Genomic DNA, 17,759 nt, shown 5'->3' with positions numbered 1-17,759 from the left:
GGCAATGGGGTAGAGGAGGCTAGGGGAGGGGGAGGTCATAGGCTTGGGTGAAGAGGTATGTTTTTAGGCAGGATTTGAATGTTGTGAGTGAGGGAGAGTGGCGGACAGGTTGGGGGAGGGAGTTCCAGAGTCGGGGTGCTGTTCGGGAGAATGCTCTGTCGCCAAAAGTTTTGAGTCGGGATGTTGGTGCAGTCAGGGTGAGAGAGGAGGAGGATCGGAGAGCTCGGGTGGAGCGGTGGGGGATGAGGAGGTCAGACAGGTAGGGGGGGCAAGGTGGTGAAGAGCTTTGAAGGTGAGGAGGAGTATTTTAAAGTTTATGCGCTGCTTGATGGGGAGCCAATGGAGAGAGCGGAGAACGGGAGTGATGTGATCACGGGACCGGGTGTGGGTGAGGAGGCGGGCAGCAGAGTTTTGGACCATTTGGAGTCTGTGGAGGGAATGGGAGGAGATGCCAGTGAGGAGGGAGTTGCAGTAGTCGAGGCGGGAGGAGATGAAGGCATGGATGAGGGATTCAGCAGCGGGGAGGGTGAGGCAGTGTCGGATTTTGGCGATGCAGCGGAGGTGGAAGTATGAGGTCTTGTCGATGTGGCTGACATGGGGAGTGAAGGAGAGGGTGGGGTCCATGATGACACCGAGATTGCGTACCAGGGTAGAGGGGGTGATGGTCGAGGTGTCGATGCTGAGTGAAAAGGGACCAGTTTTATTGAGAGTGGATTTGGTGCCAATGAGGAGGAGCTCTGTTTTGTCACTGTTCAGTTTGAGGAAGTTGAGAGTGAGCCATGATTTTATTGTAGAGATGCAGGTTTCAATGTGGCTGAGGGGAGGGTTTTGGGTGGATTTGGTGGTGAGGTATATCTGGGTGTCGTCAGCGTAGCAGTGAAAGTCCAGGTTGAGTTGGCGGAGGATGTGACCAAGGGGGAAGATGTAGCAGATGAAGAGGAGGGGGCCGAGGACTGAGCCCTGGGGGACCCCTGCGTTACTGGGGAGAGGGTGGATGAGTGACCGGAGAGGGAAATGAACTCTTGCCTGTTGGTGAGGTAGGATGTGAGCCAGTCAAGTGCAGAGCCCTCAACACCCAGTTGGCGCAGCCTTTGTAGGAGGATGGAATGGTTTATAGTGTCAAAGGCTGCGCTGAGGTCTAGTAGTAACAGGATGTTGAGGGCCCCGGAGTCTGCAGAGGTGAGGAGATCGTTGAGTACTTTGACCAGGGCTGTTTCAGTGCTGTGAAGTGGGCGGAAGCCAGATTGGAGGGGTTCATAGAGCTTGTTTGACTGGAGGTGGGTGTGAAGTTGGGCGGCGACGATGCGTTCCAGCGTTTTTGAGAGGAACGGCAGGTTGGAGATGGGGCGGAAGTTGGAGAGGTTGGCGGAGTCTAGTGTGGGTTTTTTGAGGATGGGGGTGATGGAGGCCAGTTTGTAGATGGAAGGAACATGGCCGAGGGATAAAGACTGGTTGAAGAGGGTGGTGAGATGGGGGATGAGAGCAGGGAGGCAGGCCTTGGTTAGAGTCGTTGGGAGGGGGTCGAGAGAGCAGGTGGTGGTTTTGGAAGCGGTGATGAGGTCTATGATATGAGAGGAGTTAACAGAGGAGAAGGTGGTGAGGGGAGGGAAGGGTGGGTGGTCAGGGAGAGGGGGGGGGGCAGGGGTGGGGGTGGTGATGGAGTTAATGGAGACGGCAGTCATGGAGCTGTTGATTTTGGAAATTTTGTCATTGAAGGCAAGGAGGAAAGAGTTGCAGAGGTCAGGGGAGGAGGGTGGAGTGATGTCCGGTGGCTGGAGCAGCTTGTTGACGGTGGAGAACAGGGTGCGAGGGCTCCGGTGGGAGCTGTTGATGAGGGTGGAGAGGTGGGCAGATTTGGCGGCTTGGAGAGCGTCACGGTAGGAGGAGATGTGTAATTTGAAAGCTTCGGTGTGGACAGTGAGGCGGGTTCTTTTGAGGAGTCGCTCGAGTTGGCGGCCAGTCTGCTTCATGGTGCGGAGTTCAGGGGTGTACCAGGGGGCGGGGTTGATGTATGAGACGGAGGAGGTTTTCCAGGGGGCTAGGGAGTCAAGGGAGTTGGAGAGGGTGGTGTTGAGCATGACGGCATAGTCGTCGGGGGAAGAGGGGGGGGAGTCAGGGGGGAAAGCAGAGGATATGAGCTGGGAGAGCGTGAGGGGGTTGACTGACTTGATATTGCGGTAGGTGATGGTGCGTTTTTTTGGGGTTGTGGGGCGAGGGTAAGGGAGCGGAGAAAAGGATGCAGAGATGATCAGAGAGTGGGAAGGGGAGGGGGTGGGGCTTAGATATGGGTAGGAGAGAGGAACAGACTAAGTCCAGAGTGTGGCCTTTGGTATGGGTGGGGAAGTCAATATGTTGGGTGAGATGGAAGCAGTCCAGGAGAGAGAGGAAGTCGGATGTCAGTGGGGCGTTGGGGCAGTCAATGTGGATGTTGAAGTCACCAGTGAGTAGGAGGCGGGCAGAGAGAGAGGATGCGATGGTGAGGAGTTCAGACAATTCAGTGAGGAAAGAGGGGTGGGGCTTTGGGGGACGATAGATCAGGATAGCGGTGATAGAGTTGGGGAGGGAGAAGGCGAGGTATTCAAATGATGAGATGGATGGAAGGTTGAGGTTCAGTTCAGTGATGGATGTAGATTTTTTATGAATAACAGCAAGACCTCCCCCACGCCCGGAGAGGCGGGGTTTGGCAGTGTAAGTGTAGTTGGAGGGAGTGGCTTGGTTGAGAGCATAGAAGTCCAGGGGCTGTTGCCATGTTTCACAGAGGAGAAGCAGATCAATGTTATTGTCCAGTAGCAGTTCAGATATAACAGGTGATTTGTTGGAGAGGGAGCGGCAGTTCAGCAGTGCAAGGGAGATGGATGGGGGCGCGGAGATGGATGGGGGCGCAGGGGTGGGGGGGCGGAGGTTGCTGAGGTTGGCAGTGCGGCAGGTGGGGGTGACGGGGGGGCGAAAACTAGTCCAGAGTGAGGGGATAGGTGAGCCGTCGTTGGAGTGTTGGTTATGGGAGAGACCAGAGCCCCGGTGGATGTAGCGGGGCAGGCGAAGGATCCCAGCTGAGCTAGCTGCAGAGGCAGCAGCAGCTGGGAGACGGTGGTTATGGTTGAGGAGGTGAAGGTCAGCAGCGGTGTAGGTGAGTAGGCGAGAAGTTGGTGGAGCGGTGGCCTGGAGGCGCGGGAGTGATAGTCCGAGGAGGAGATGGAACGTAGCAGCAGATGAGAGTAATCCAGTTAGTATGTTGGCGGTGGCTAGAGGCTGGTTAACTAGAAGCTGGTGGGCAGAGAGTTGTGAAAAAGCAGCAGTGGACCGGGTGTTGAAGCTGGTGGAGTGAGTGGCGTTGGTTGCCCCAGACCTTGTCTGCACGGCAGGGAGGCCCCGCGATACCATGACGGACCTCAGCAGGTGTTAAGCCAGCTGTTAGCTGGCGGCTAGGGCAGTAGATAGTCCAGGAGTGAGGGAGGAGATGAGCGATGGACGGTGCAGTAATGTCCGATGAAGTTAAGGAACAGGGATGTAGACAGAAGACAACACAGAGACGCGGGAACAAAACAAAACAATGGAAACGACTAACAAAACAAAGACGTTGGGACAGAAGCGGCAGTCCACATACCAGACGCCGGCGTTGCTCTAGCCCAATCAAGACGCATTTGAGTCCAGTTTTGTGACCAGATCGCCCCCGTCTGTGGAGCGGGGAAAGCAGAGAAACGGGGCTGTACCTTGGTTGTATGGGGCTGCTTTTCTCCGGGAGGAGCCGGTGCCCCATTCTCCGTGTCTGCTCCTGTGGCGGGCTGGGGCCACACCTTCGCCCAGGTACAGACTTCCGGGGCGGCGGGTGCGGGAGCGCGGAGCCGGTGTTCGGGCGTGGAAACGCCGGTGCAGCGGAGGAGAAGCGGAGCCGCGTGCGGCTCGTGGCGGTGCGTGCCGCTCGTGGTGGAGCCGGTGATCGGACACGGAAACGCCGGTGCAGCGGAGGAGAAGCGGAGCCGCGTGCGGCTCGTGGCGGTGCGTGCCGCTCGTGGTGAAGCCGGTGATCGGACACTCATGTGTGCAATACTGTTATGTTCATGTGCAATACTGTCATAATCATGTGCAATACTGTTATGTTCATTTGCAATACTGTCATAATCATGTGCAATACTGTTATGTTCATGTGCAATAATGTTATACTCATGTACAATAATGTCATAATCATGTGCAATACCGTTATACTCATGTGTGCAATACTGTTATGTTCATGTGCAATACTGTCATAATCATGTGCAATACGGTCATAATAATGTTTAATACTGTAATGTGCAATACTGTCAAATGTATGTGCAAATCTGTTATATTCATATGTGCAATACTGTCATATGCAATAATGTTATACTCTTGTGCAATAGTGTCACAATCATGTGCAATACTGTTCTACTCATGTGCAATACTGTCATAAGCATGTGCAATACTGTCATAATCATGTGCAATATTGCCATGTGCAATACTGTTATACTCATGTGCAATACTGTCCATATAACAGCTGTAAATAAGAGTGTGTCATTTTCCTATTATTTCTATTTACATTTATACTAGATTTAATACTAGATTTTTAGACTGGATTTTCCTCTTTGTGGGACAAATAAAGGTTCTCTTATCTCATTTATATTCATGTAAAAATAAAACTGTAAAATAAATGTTTGAAAAAACAATCAATAGTTGAGTGGTTGAAATGAAAGTGCACTTCACCTTTACCTAAATTCAGCCTTAGTTACATAAAGCTCTGGGTGAAGTCCAAATGTCAATCAAGATTAAACATCCACAAACGTGTCCTTGACAGTGAACTCATTCTTCCTCTATTTACACTATTTAAGAGCGGACGCAGCTCAGATATTTCAGTCAAACATGGACAAGGCTGCCTGTTTGTTCCTGCTGCTGCTGACCACCTCCGTCCTCTCAGCTGAGGGGGACACCTCCGTCCTCTCAGCTGAGGGGGACACCTCTGTCCTCTCAGCTATCAGAGATGAGCTCAAAGAGATGAAAGCTGCTCTGGATGAGCTGAAGATGGAACATCTGCAATCAGACAAACAAGGTAAACCTTTTTTGGTGCCACCATGTGCCACTTGGTGGCACACGGTGGCACATGGTGGCACACGGTGGCACACGGTGGCACTTGGACTTTCTTCTACTAAAAAAAATTAAAAGTAACCAATTTTGTTTCTTCTGCAATAGTTACACAAATACATATCTCATGTTGTTTTGCCATCACTTGGTGTCTCATGATCTATCTCTTTAGATAAAAGGCATTTTTCTATTAAAACTGTGTATTTGTTGTCAAGAACAAAATAGTTGTTTTTTACTCTAAATTACTTATTTCTAAGGATATACTATATCTTATTATTATAGTATTGTAGGAGCCATATGTGGGTTTTTGCACGTGCTTAGATACGAGCACGACTCGACTGTGTTTGGGGGCGGCACTAACATGTGTAATGTTAATTAGTGAGAGCGCTCACCTGTGTTTATTGGCTTGGATAATGGCGGCGGCTTGAGCAGGAAGCAGACTTTGTTGACCGTTACCATTTATTTTATAGTCATGTTACGTTTTGTTACATTTTGTTATCGTTATCATTTTTGTTCTTCATTCACGTTCTACGCCTTAAGTTCAACTAACCCCTAACCCTAACCCCTAACCCTAACCCCTAACCCTACCCCCTAACCCTAACCCCTAACCCCTAACCCCTAACCCTAACCCCTAACCCTAACCCCTAACCCCTAACCCCTAACCCCTAACCCCTAACCCTAACCCCTAACCCCTAACCCCTAACCCCTAACCCCTAACCCCTAACCCCTAACCCCTAACCCCTAACCCCTAACCCCTAACCCTAACCCCTAACTCTAACCGTAACCCCTAACTCTAACCCTAACCCCTAACTCTAACCCTAACCCCTAACCCCTAACCCCTAACCCTAACCCCTAACTCTAACCCTAATCCCTAACCCCTAACCCCTAACTCTAACCCTAACCCCTAACTCTAACCCTAACCCCTAACTCTAACCCTAACCCCTAACCCCTAACTCTAACCCCTAACCCCTAACTCTAACCGTAACCCCTAACTCTAACCCCTAACCCCTAACTCTAACCCTAACTTCAGTCTTCAATCTCAAATACCCGTGTCTTAGCCCGCCGCGGCTTTGGTTTGGTTGGACGCCATCGCTGCAATAATAATAATAATAATAATTCATTTTATATAAAACAGAAAGCCCAACATCTAAGCTTCTCTCTTTTTATATTTTTATTTTTATCATTATTATTTTATTTTTTAACACATTAGAGCTTAACGGGGTAAAAAACGCTATCATTTTTGTGTAATCAAGGGACGAAGGTGAAGAGGGGCAGCAAACATGATTATTAAAACCACCTCAGATCAGAACATTGTTAGAGCGGGTCATACACTGAGATAAAAGACCTGAGATGTCAATCATGAAATGCTGGGAAAATCTCACTAATACATTCCAAAATAAGAATTCCACAGTAAACCACAGGTATAAGATCATGCATGTATTTATAGGATGTCGTTGTTGTTTCTTCCAGTTATAATAAATTATGCTTATTATGATTTATACCAATGGGTCTGTTCTTTCTGTTGCAGTCAGTAAGGTGGCCTTCTCTGCTGGTTTGCAGATTTCCAGCGAAAGTTATTTTGGACCTCACAATGTTGAAACTACACTTGTCTACAAACATGTGGTCTCCAACATTGGAAATGCTTACAACTCACTCACAGGTAAATTATTCTAAACATGATTAAGTATAATCAATGTTGTCATGTCTAATACTTGTCAAAATGTCCTGCAGGGATTTTCACTGCCCCGGTCAAAGGAGTTTACCACTTTGAGATTCACATGTATTCAGTTTTCAGCGATAACCCAGCAGAAGTTTTCCTGATGAAGAATGGGCACCGCATATGTACGGTCTACGAGCATCAGACGAGTGGCGTAGGCACCGCATCTAATTCTATCATTCTGCAACTGGAAGTTGGAGACTTGATGTATGTTGTTTTGCCCGCTAATCGTCGAATTTACGATAACGAATTTCACCACTGCATGTTTAATGGTCACCTGCTGTTCACAATGTGAGACAGAGGAACTGCACACTTCAATAAAAAGTGTCTCAGTACAGAAAATGACTACTTCCTGCCTTTTTTCTCATAGCTTGGTGTATTTAAAAAGGTTAAGTGTTAAATATAATAGTTCTCATCAAAAACATACCTGGAGTCGTACTGAGATTCCTTTACGCTTGTTTCCTGTAAGTCGTCTTCCTCTGAGCCTCACAAAAACACACCAAATTACCCTCAAAGTCATAGTTAGATAGATCTCCTGTCCTATCATCACCTCCAGACTCACACTGAGCATTTCGGCCTCAAATCACGTTCATTACAACTGCATGCCTAAATTAGCATGTCGGGGCAAGCTAGCTTTTGTCTAATTCCCTGCGGTAATTCCCTCTTTAATTCCCTCTTTAATTCTTCTGACGGAACGCCTCACAACTATAAAGTAATGCATGCTTTCAGTAGATGCGTTCTCCACACAGTTTAAAGTAAAATCTTACTCCAGGACGGACATGTTGTAAAAGCAGCTCTTAGGGTCAAAATGAGACCACAGTGTTGTATTATTTCTCTGACAGTCGTAAAAAAGCGCTTATAAGCTAATCATGGGGGAATAGTGGCCCCAAATTCATAAGGCAAGTGATGAATAACTCTAAACTGCTGCAAAAAGTTTAAAATAAATAAGGTTTTTCACATTTTCAAGAGGGTAAATATCAGACACAGCATCTTTAAGGCGTAAAGGTGCTCGGGCGCATGTTTCCAGGCCAATCGCAATAGAAATAACACAGAGTTAGTGTCGTTTAATACGACCGATGAGATCTTTGCGTGGCTTCCAGATCTCGTATCCTCCGCTGTGGCAGTAAACATCGGCCCCATGGGAAACGCTGACCCCCCGGTCTCTTCTTCACCTCAAATCCCCTGTTATTTTCCTTTTTATTTTCTTGTCAGAGTTAAATCCGTCTTTGTGTCCCGCCGCCGGCCTGTTTGCGCATCTCCTCTGCATTCTTCCTGCACAGACAGTCCTCAGCCGTACCTTTGAAGCGCTGCTCTAATCCTTTGGGCCAACACGACACGATGCGTTCGCTGAAAGGCTGTACATCTGCGCGCCTCTAAATCCAGTTACAAATGTGTCGTCCGCGGAGATATGAATATTTAAGACTGTAGTGGATCAGGAGGCGAGCAGCTGCCATTTTGAAAACGCCGAGCTGTTGGTGCTCGAGGAGACGCCACTTCTTTGACTGGTCCATGAGAAGTCTTCTTTCCATTGTTTAACCCTTTCAAATGGATCAATCTGGATGCATAATTCATTTGTTTTTAACAAACGACCATCTCGATGTGTCTTTTTTATTTGATCTTGGACTTTATATGCTTAAAATATCGAAATATATGACTATCTATCATTTCTGTGAATCAGTTTGGTCAATAATGAAGTTAAGTTCTTGGTTCTGGTTTGTCCTGTTGTAAACTTGGTTATGTTCTAGTCCTGGTTTAGTTCCAGCTTTAGTTCTGAGTGTAGTTGTCTCAGTATACAGTTGTTATATCAAAAATAACATTTTTAGTGGTCCCTGAAATTACAATAAAATATAAAAATAATATTTGGTGTGAAAGTGATTTCATCAGAATCAGATTTAGTTTTAATGTCATTGTCTGTGAACAAAATTCACAAACTGGGAACGTGCTTCATCTTAACATAAAACAATGTATAATAATAGTATAAAAGTATAAACTATGCTAGAATAAGGGCATGAATGATAAAATGTGTAGACTAAAAGTGATCCAAATATAATATGATATATATACAACAAGATCAAAAGTGCAAAACAGTGGAATAAGAGGTATATTTACATTAAAGTGACAGGTGTTATTAAGGTGCTTTACGTGGTCATGAGTCCAACAGCAGAGGGAAAGAAACTGTTCATGTGGCGGGAGGTTCTGGCCCTGATGGACGGTAGCCTCCTGCCTGAGGGGAGTGGGCTCCTGCCTGAGAGGAGTGGGGAGTAGCCTCCTGCCTGAGGGGAGTGGCCTCCTGCCTGAGGGGAGTGGCCTCCTGCCTGAGGGGAGTGGCCTCCTGCCTGAGGGGAGTGGCCTCCTGCCTGAGGGGAGTGGCCTCCTGCCTGAGAGGAGTGGGGAGTGGCCTCCTGCCTGAGGGGAGTGGCCTCCTGCCTGAGGGGAGTGGCCTCCTGCCTGAGAGGATTGGGGAGTGGCCTCCTGCCTGAGGGGAGTGGCCTCCTGCCTGAGAGGAGTGGGGAGTAGCCTCCTGCCTGAGGGGAGTGGCCACCTGCCTGAGGGGAGTGGCCTCCTGCCTGAGGGGAGTGGCCTCCTGCCTGAGAGGAGTGGGGAGTGGCCTCCTGCCTGAGGGGAGTGGCCACCTGCCTGAGGGGAGTGGCCACCTGCCTGAGGGGAGTGGCCACCTGCCTGAGGGGAGTGGCCTCCTGCCTGAGGGGAGTGGCCTCCTGCCTGAGAGGAGTGGGGAGTGGCCACCTGCCTGAGGGGAGTGGCCTCCTGCCTGAGGGGAGTGGCCTCCTGCCTGAGAGGAGTGGGGAGTAGCCTCCTGCCTGAGGGGAGTGGCCACCTGCCTGAGGGGAGTGGCCTCCTGCCTGAGGGGAGTGGCCTCCTGCCTGAGGGGAGTGGCCTCCTGCCTGAGAGGAGTGGGGAGTGGCCTCCTGCCTGAGGGGAGTGGCCACCTGCCTGAGGGGAGTGGCCACCTGCCTGAGGGGAGTGGCCACCTGCCTGAGGGGAGTGGCCTCCTGCCTGAGGGGAGTGGCCTCCTGCCTGAGAGGAGTGGGGAGTGGCCTCCTGCCTGAGGGGAGTGGCTCGTCCCAGAGCTCTGGAGACGTACAGGTCCTGCAGAGATGGAAGTCCGCGGCCGGTCACCTTCTCAGCAGAGGGCGCTGTAGTCTCTGTTTGTCCCTGGCTGTGGCTCCAGCGTACCACACGGTGATGGAGGAGGTGATGGAGGAGGTGATGGAGGAGATGATGGAGGAGATGATGGAGGAGATGATGGAGGAGGTGATGGAGGAGGTGATGGAGGAGATGATGGAGGAGGTGATGGAGGAGATGATGGAGGAGGTGATGGAGGAGGTGATGGAGGAGATGATGGAGAAGGTGATGGAGGAGGTGATGGAGGAGATGATGGAGGAGATGATGGAGAAGGTGATGGAGGAGGTGATGGAGGAGATGATGGAGGAGGTGATGGAGGAGATGATGGAGGAGGTGATGGAGGAGGTGATGGAGGAGGTGATGGAGGTGGTGAGGATGGACTCAATAGTGCCCGTGTAGAACTGCACCATCATCTCCGCTGTCAGCTTGGCTTTCCTCAGCTGCAGCAGGAAGTACATCCTCTGCTGGGCCTTCTCGATGAGGGAGCTGATGGTGGGCTCCCACTTGAGGTCCCGGGTGATGGTGGTGCTGAGGAAGCCAGTTTATTATTCCATTGTGAGGGAAATGTATTCTCTGCATTTGACCCATCCTCCAGTGCCACTGGGCGACCCGTCAGGAGCAGAGAGCAGTGGCCGCACAGCGCTCAGGGAAACATCTCCAGATCTTGTGCCGGTCTTGGTCAGGACTTCTGTAGCTGGAGGGTTTTCCCTATTGTGCATGTGCTGAAGGGCTAAACTGGAGCCCGGAGGGAGCTCACCCAGACACGAGGGGAAACGGGCGCACGCCACACCTGAACGTCACTGTGAGAGTGGAGCCGCCGTGCTGCTGTAATGAAGCCTGCGTAAGTTCACCTGGAAGACCTAACTTGATCCGCGTCGACCACCATGGAAGGACCCCTCTCCCCAGCTCCATCATCGCACTCAAGCGGGCGTCCGCCTGTCCGTCTGTGAGAGTCAGATCCCTCACTTCACCATGGACTCTCCCAGGTTTCTAATTTTTTCCCAAGAGGTTTTGTAGTTTTTCCTGGCCAAGAAAGGGCGTAGGACAGGGGACGTCTGCGTCATCGCCCCTCGCATCTGCCCCCCATCCCCAATCAACGCTCTCAAGTCGCTCCTCCTCTGTTCCCAATCAGCGCACAGGCGGTCTCGTTTAAGCCCTCAGGCAGATGGCTCGGCCGCTTCAAACCGTACTGCGACCCACCGCCTCCCCTGCGCCCGTGATCACTATGTCTTCCGCCGGGGTCTGAGCGCCAAATAACCTTTGTCACTTTCAGATTTACTCACAGTGAGAAGACAATATAGGACTCCAGTCTGAAAGCTAATCAGAGAAGTCAATTGTATTAAAACCTTTCTCAATCTCAACTGCACTTGAGTAAATGTCATATCCACAAAGAGATCACACTCACACGTCTTCTCCAGTGTATTTCAGGCGTTTCTTTTAGCATAGAACTTGTAAATCATCTCCACGAAGACATTAGAGCCACCGATTTTGCCCGTACGTCGAAATCACATCGAGTCGCGACGGATAAAGTCAGCGCGACACTTTCTTCAAAAGCGATTGCTGTGACATTTAAAGCGCTGCGCGGTCGTGTCGGCGTCTCCTCTAAAACGCCCTCGGCCCCTCGCGCCGGAGGACTGTGAATAAATCCAGATAATGAGTCGAATAAACAAATGCGCGTATGAATATTCAGCCGCGCTCACACGGACGAGGCTTCAGGGGCGTCAGGAAACACAGGACAAGCTGCTGTGCATCCGAGACACACCTTTTCACGCGGAATCGCCGGGGGTTACGGAGCCGGGCGACGGGACCGCCAAACGCCCCCGCGCTCGTCGGTGGCGGTTTCCGAGGCGAGACGCAGCGGGGTTCTCGTGTTTTTTGTCTAATTGTTTGGCGAGTTCGTCCCCGTGGTAAATATTTATCACAGTTTTACACGGGTGGAGTCGCAGTGCGTGAAGGACAAATGACGGGAAAAGGTCGAAAAATGACAGGAAGCGGTGCAGGATACAGCCATTTCTGTGATGTCATCAAAAAGCGCCGTTCCACCAAAGCTCCAGAGACAATTTAAACAGTCATTCAACGAGATAAACATGTTGTCAGGTGTAATTATGTGTCAAATCACGACTATTGTAGGATTCATGTGCGTTTTGGCCCTTGTTTACAGTCTGGTTGCTATGTAACAGTGGTGGAATGACCCCTGTCTCTGTCATATTTACTGGACACGTCAAAACCAGGAAGTGGCATTATGAACGTCGTCAAATTTGCCAAATTGGAGGGAAAACGGGCAAAATGTTTGGTCAAATCTGAAATATAATCGTGTTCTCTTTGTGCAGCTGAAACGTCTCGTCTAATGTGTCGCGCGCACTTTAAACGGGGGTGGAAAATTTAACCTTCGTCTGTGATTTATTTAGATTAACCTAAGACAAAAGCAAATTTAAGTTTGCTTTAAGTTGTTCCTGAACCTTTGAAAAACAAACCAAGCTCTGCTCAGAGGAAAAATGAGGAAAATCGGATTCAATTTAGTATTTTGTTTGGTTAATATATAAGTCAGGGCAAAGCTGGTGTTGGTGGATGGACTGACACTTTGGGCCTTTGTTGGGTTTTGACAATAGTATTAAAAATGACATTTAGGAACTTAAAAGGTAAAAAAAAAACAGGTTTTAGGCAGAACAAAGGTGATCATTTTTCTTCTTCTTATTATTATTATTATTGGTTTTCAGTTCAGTTTGTCACAAGAATCTTTGCAACAGATAGAAAATAAAAGGCAAGATCAAACTGACCCTGATACGGTGGATTGAACTGGAAATTACAGCTTTTTAACATGTATTTTACCGTCCGAGGAGTTACGCAGTTATTTTTGACCAGAACGTCGACAAAATTGATAAAATGGAGAAAATGTCGGACAGATTTGTAGAGGTCAACGTGTAAAAATGTCTAAAACTGCATATGTTTGTGACGTGTACATCGGAAAACTGGATATAAAAGCCTAGTTTAATTTCTTGGCTCATTTTGATGATGATTAGAAACAAAACAAAAATAAGATTTTGGATTATTTTGTATTTCAGTGCGTTCTGAATAATATTAGTTACAATTTGTACAATCTGCTGTGAGGTACATGATAATTTTACAGGTTTTACAGCGATAAAACTGTGATTTTCAATGTTTAGCTCTTAAAAAAGAGTAAGACAGTTTTGAATCATGGCATAATAATAAAATCAGATTAAATCCAGTTTATTTAGTTCTAGTCTTGGTTTACTCCTGGTCCAGTCCAAGTTTGATATTATGGAGACGAGGCGGAAAAGGAAGCTGTTCAAATCTGTGCCACTTTTTTATTCATGTGGAAAAACCCAGTAGGAGTTAATTCTACGCTAAATATTTCCAAACTGTACATGGAATATTTTACTATCCAAGCAAATTAGCAAATCAAATCAAATAAACAGTCAGGAAATGCAAATTACAGCAGTCAAGTTTTTTTTTTTTTCTTTTTCCAAACGCGGTTAATTAAAAGTCTAAAATGCAAAATGTTTTACTGTTTGGTTCAATTAAAGTCACCGTTTTACCTGCTGTGGTTGTGACATGTATAATCTAAATATATTTACTCAAAATACTTTAAAATACATGATGAATATTTTACTTTTCCAAATTATACCAGAAAATGTTGCATCGGATCCGGATCTTTTTTCTTGGCTTCTTTCTTTACGTTTCCGCTTGATTCAGAGTCACATTTCATCTCATTATGTTAAGAAGCCAAATATTTATATTTTTCGATATATACTATAGATATACTAAAAGACAGTTGAATGATACTTAGAACTTTCATCACTAACTTTTGCTCTAAAATAATAATAGTTATAAAATATAATATAAAAATAAGATCTCCGTGTTTTTGTAAGGCCAATGCTGCTCAAAGAAATTCTCATATTCTAATAAAAATCTAAAGTTATAAATTCATTTGGTGAAAATAATTAAATGTCTGGAGTAAAAAGATGTGGAAGGTTATTTTCCTCAACGGAAACAAATGGTGAATGTTGGTTATTATCAGTAAATTATATTAAAATCCAGCAGTTGTTGTTTTGCTGCTGAAATGATGTAGAAATACCTTTGCATTTATGCAAAGCCATGTATTGTTATTTTAATTAATTAACAATGTGGTTATGGCAAGAATACGACACAAGAACATTCACTTTAGTTAATGTTTTTTTTTATTTCACAATTCAGTCCCAACATGAGAATCAGAAATCACCCAAAATAAGTAAATAAATATCTTTAAATGTATTTACAATAAAGTCCGTCAGAGACAGAGGTGGAGCAGAGCGCGTGCGGCGTGACTCTAATATAGAATATCTCTAGAACACTTTTCTAACGTTTGTACAACAGGTCTAAAGTGTGCGCGCGGGCCCCAGGGGCCCCGCGAGGCCGCGGCTCCAGAGTCTTTCAACAGTCTTAAATAAAACCCGGTCCAGGTCCGAGCAGAGTCCGTGCGCGCGCGCGGTCACTTGGAGTCCGTGAGCCGAGGCACGCTCACGCTGCCCATGGAGGGCACGTGCGGCGGCGGGACCTGGCACATGCTGCACGGGCAGGGCATCCCGCTCACGCCCCAGTGCTGGAAGCTGCTCGCGGGCGGCGCTTTGAGGAGTCCGTGCGGCGCTCGCACCGACGACACCGACAGCGGCGCGGACAGAGACGCACTGGACACCGGCGGCAGCAGCGGGTGATGCACCGCGGGGTGCGAGGACGCGGGATGCGGGGGCACGGGGCCCGCGTGCGTCATGGTGCCACACGCGGACGGGTGGAAGGCGCCGTGATGCCCGCTGCTGCCGTAGATCTCACTCACGAGCCGCTTCATCTCCTCCAGAGAGTTACTGAGCATCAGGATGTAGTTCCGCGCCAGCAGCAGCGTGGCGATCTTGGACAGTTTACGCACGGACGGCCCGTGCGCGTACGGCATGACCTCGCGCAGCCCGTCCATGGCCACGTTCAGGTCGTGCATCCTCTTGCGCTCGCGGCTGTTGATCTTGAGGCGGATGGACTGCAGCTCGTTCTCTGACAGGAGTTTGCGGTCCTTCTTGGACAGGTGCAGGGCCAGCGCCTCCTCGTCCGTGAGGCCGCGCAGTCCCACGTCTGACGGGGAGTCGCTCTGCGTGGAAGACACCGTCCCGGAGAAACCGTGCATGGACTTCTTTAACGTGGACAAGAAGATGTCGTCCACCTCCGGAGAAGACGGCCTGCTGGACATTCGGCTCGTGTCGGACTCCATGGCAACGGCGTGAGTCTGTAACAGAGGGACACGAGGTTAGGATCAGGTCCACGGGACAAAGCGGGGACTAAACCAGGCTAAATGCTCTAAAATGCTCTAAATGCACAGCAAACACACGTGGGGCCCGGAACAGACTCTTACCTCAGAGTTCTGTGGAACCTCAGAGTTCTGTGGAACCTCAGAGTTCTGTGGAACCTCAGAGTTCTGTGGCGGCGGAGAAACGCAAAGGCCGAATCCACCTGTTACTCCAGCGCGCGTGACAGCTGCTCAGCGCCGCGTGCGCACCGGGCTTTTATAGCGCGCGGAGGAGGCTCACGAGAGACTGCGCTGAATGCGGCCAACGGACCAATCACCGGGCGAGGAGAGAAAAGAGGCGGGGCCGGGCTCGTCACAGCATCACTGTGTTCGGAGCCTCCGCGTGCGCGCTCCGTGCAGGCGCGTGCGTTACACCGAATCTGAGGAGATTTTAGGTTTAAAACTTTGACTTTAGGCCCGAGTTTGACGTGTTCAGAGACTGTGACGTCACGAGGGGGATTTAAAGAGAGTGTGAGGCTTATTTACCCGCGTAAAGTGTGTGTTTGTGTTTTCAGATAACGTTTAAATTGTATTCAATCGTGTCCTGCCTCGGCCTGGTCCAGACCCGGTCCAGACCCGGTGCAGACCCGGTCCAGACCCGGTCCAGACCTGGATCGTTACAATATGTTGGCTGCTTGTGTTTGTCGTTTTTTGGCGCCACGTGCGCAGCTGCCGTTACACATTTAACGTTAATTAATGAAGTGTGCAAAATTGTTTTTAACGGTTATGATCCGGGCATGTGAGCGCTGAGGCTGCGCGCGGCCTGGCGGACATAAGGCCCGCGCGAGGCCGGACGTGAATGGAGCTGACAGGTCTTTTGTGCGCAAACATGGCGCGCGCTGCCGCAGTCACACACAATCAGCGCTAATTACCTCCAAACTGACGCGCACAGCAGAAGCCGCGAGCCGAGCACCGGGGATAATTATCACTACACATTTTGGCACATTTACGCAACACACGCACCGTTACGCACAGCGCGCGCGCGCGGTGAGTGTCAGTTGCTCAGAGCCTTATGTCAAATGTCGTTAATGAGGCGGTTAAAGACGTGATGTTTACGGCTGAGTTCTCCCCAAGGTGCGGCCGCGACGGGCTCATATCAGCATCAGCATCTACACACTCATATTACAATATTTATGGAGGGAAAAAATATGTTTTTTTTAAAATATAGACCTGTAACTTTTATTGTATTGTTTTATTAACAAAAAACTGTGAAATTGTGAGATCCAACACGTGCCGCTTAAATGTGTTATAAATGTGTTATACATGTTATAAATGTGTTATAAATGTGTTTAAAGGTGTTATAAATGTGTTATGAATGTGTTATAAATGTGTTTAAAAGTGTTATGAATGTGTTATACATGTGTTTAAATGTGTTTAAATGTGTTAAAGTGTTATGAATGTGTTTAAATGTGTTATAAATGTGTTATAAATGTGTTATAAATGTGTTTAAATGTGTTATAAATGTGTTATTAAAGTGTTATGAATGTGTTTAAATGTGTTATAAATGTGTTTAAATGTGTTATAAATGTGTTTAAATGTGTTTAAATGTGTTTAAATGTGTTATAAATGTGTTTAAATGTGTTTGAATGTGTTTAAATGTGTTTAAATGTGTTATAAATGTGTTATAAATGTGTTTGAATGTGTTTAAATGTGTTATAAATGTGTTTAAATGTGTTATAAATATGTTATAAATGTGTTTAAATGTGTTTAAATGTGTTATGTGTTTAAATGTGTTATAAAAGTCTGTCCTGTTAAAATCTGTGAATGTCAAATGTCATTGCTTATATTTCAACACATTTAGTGCCTCATGTTTTCTAATACATGTGTTTGCAGTGTTAGTTAGTTAGTTAGTTTGTTTGTTTGTTCATCGTGATCATATGAAACAGTAATTGTTCCTTTGGCTGTCGTGTCCGGAGCTCTGTTGCGCCCTCTGCTGGCGCCACGAGGCCCTAAAACACCGCGACCGCGACACATAAAACAGACCTAAAGAAATAAATAACATTTTGTGACAGGTTTAAGAGAAAAACATGAATTTTCATGAACAAATATTTATCCAGTTTTATAATTTTAAAAACAGTGTAAAGACCTGCAGATGCCTCTCCTCTTCTTCTCCCTCCTATTCCCACCTTTCCTTCTCCTCTTCTCTTCCCTCTCTTCTCTCATCTCTCTTTTCTTTTCTTTTTTCTCACTCCTCTTTTCTCTCGTACCTCCTCTCTCCTCTTTCCCCCTCTCTCCTCTTTCTCTCCCCCTCTCTCCTCTCTCTCTCCTCTTTCTCCTCTCTCTCTCCCCCTCTCTCTCTCTCCCCCCTCTCTCCTCTCTCTCCCCCTCTCTCTCTCTCTCCCTTTCTCCTCTCTCTCTCCCCCTCTCTCCTCTCTCTCCTCCTCTCTCTCCTCTCTCTCCCCCTCTCTCCTCTTTCTCTCCCCCCTCTCCCCCCTCTCCTCTCCTCCCTCTCTCTCCCTCCCCCTCTCTCCTCTCTCC

General features: G+C 48.0%; 1 protein-coding gene and 1 long non-coding RNA gene across 4 annotated transcripts; one reads left to right on the top strand and one right to left on the bottom strand.

The window, feature by feature from the left end:
* The first annotated feature begins 6,612 nt into the window (after positions 1-6,612).
* Positions 6,613-6,926, top strand: LOC140359222 (uncharacterized). The gene is made up of 2 exons (XR_011926845.1): positions 6,613-6,751; positions 6,823-6,926. It is a non-coding gene; the product is annotated as an uncharacterized lncRNA (long non-coding RNA).
* Positions 6,927-14,133: 7,207 nt separating this feature from the next.
* olig2 (oligodendrocyte lineage transcription factor 2) lies at positions 14,134-15,472 on the bottom strand. Of its 3 annotated transcripts, none has more exons than XM_072445264.1 (2): positions 15,348-15,472; positions 14,134-15,221 (listed from the first exon to the last, which is right to left on the bottom strand). In XM_072445264.1, the coding sequence occupies exon 2, from the start codon at positions 15,204-15,206 to the stop codon at positions 14,442-14,444; it is 765 nt and encodes a 254-aa protein (XP_072301365.1). In that variant the 5' UTR covers positions 15,207-15,221; positions 15,348-15,472; the 3' UTR covers positions 14,134-14,441. The 3 variants fall into 3 exon arrangements, with proteins under 3 accessions (XP_072301365.1, XP_072301364.1, XP_072301366.1); XM_072445263.1 differs by having other exon boundaries at positions 15,384-15,472; XM_072445265.1 differs by having other exon boundaries at positions 15,402-15,457.
* Positions 15,473-17,759: the final 2,287 nt, after the last annotated feature.

Source organism: Eucyclogobius newberryi, unplaced genomic scaffold, assembly GCF_026437365.1.
Source record: "Eucyclogobius newberryi isolate DKJ021-1_F unplaced genomic scaffold, fEucNew1.0.hap1 SCAF_14, whole genome shotgun sequence".
Taxonomy (NCBI): Eukaryota; Metazoa; Chordata; class Actinopteri; order Gobiiformes; family Gobiidae; genus Eucyclogobius; species Eucyclogobius newberryi.
The sequence above is the reverse complement of the archived record's forward strand: the minus strand, read 5'-3'. Positions and strand labels throughout refer to the sequence as shown.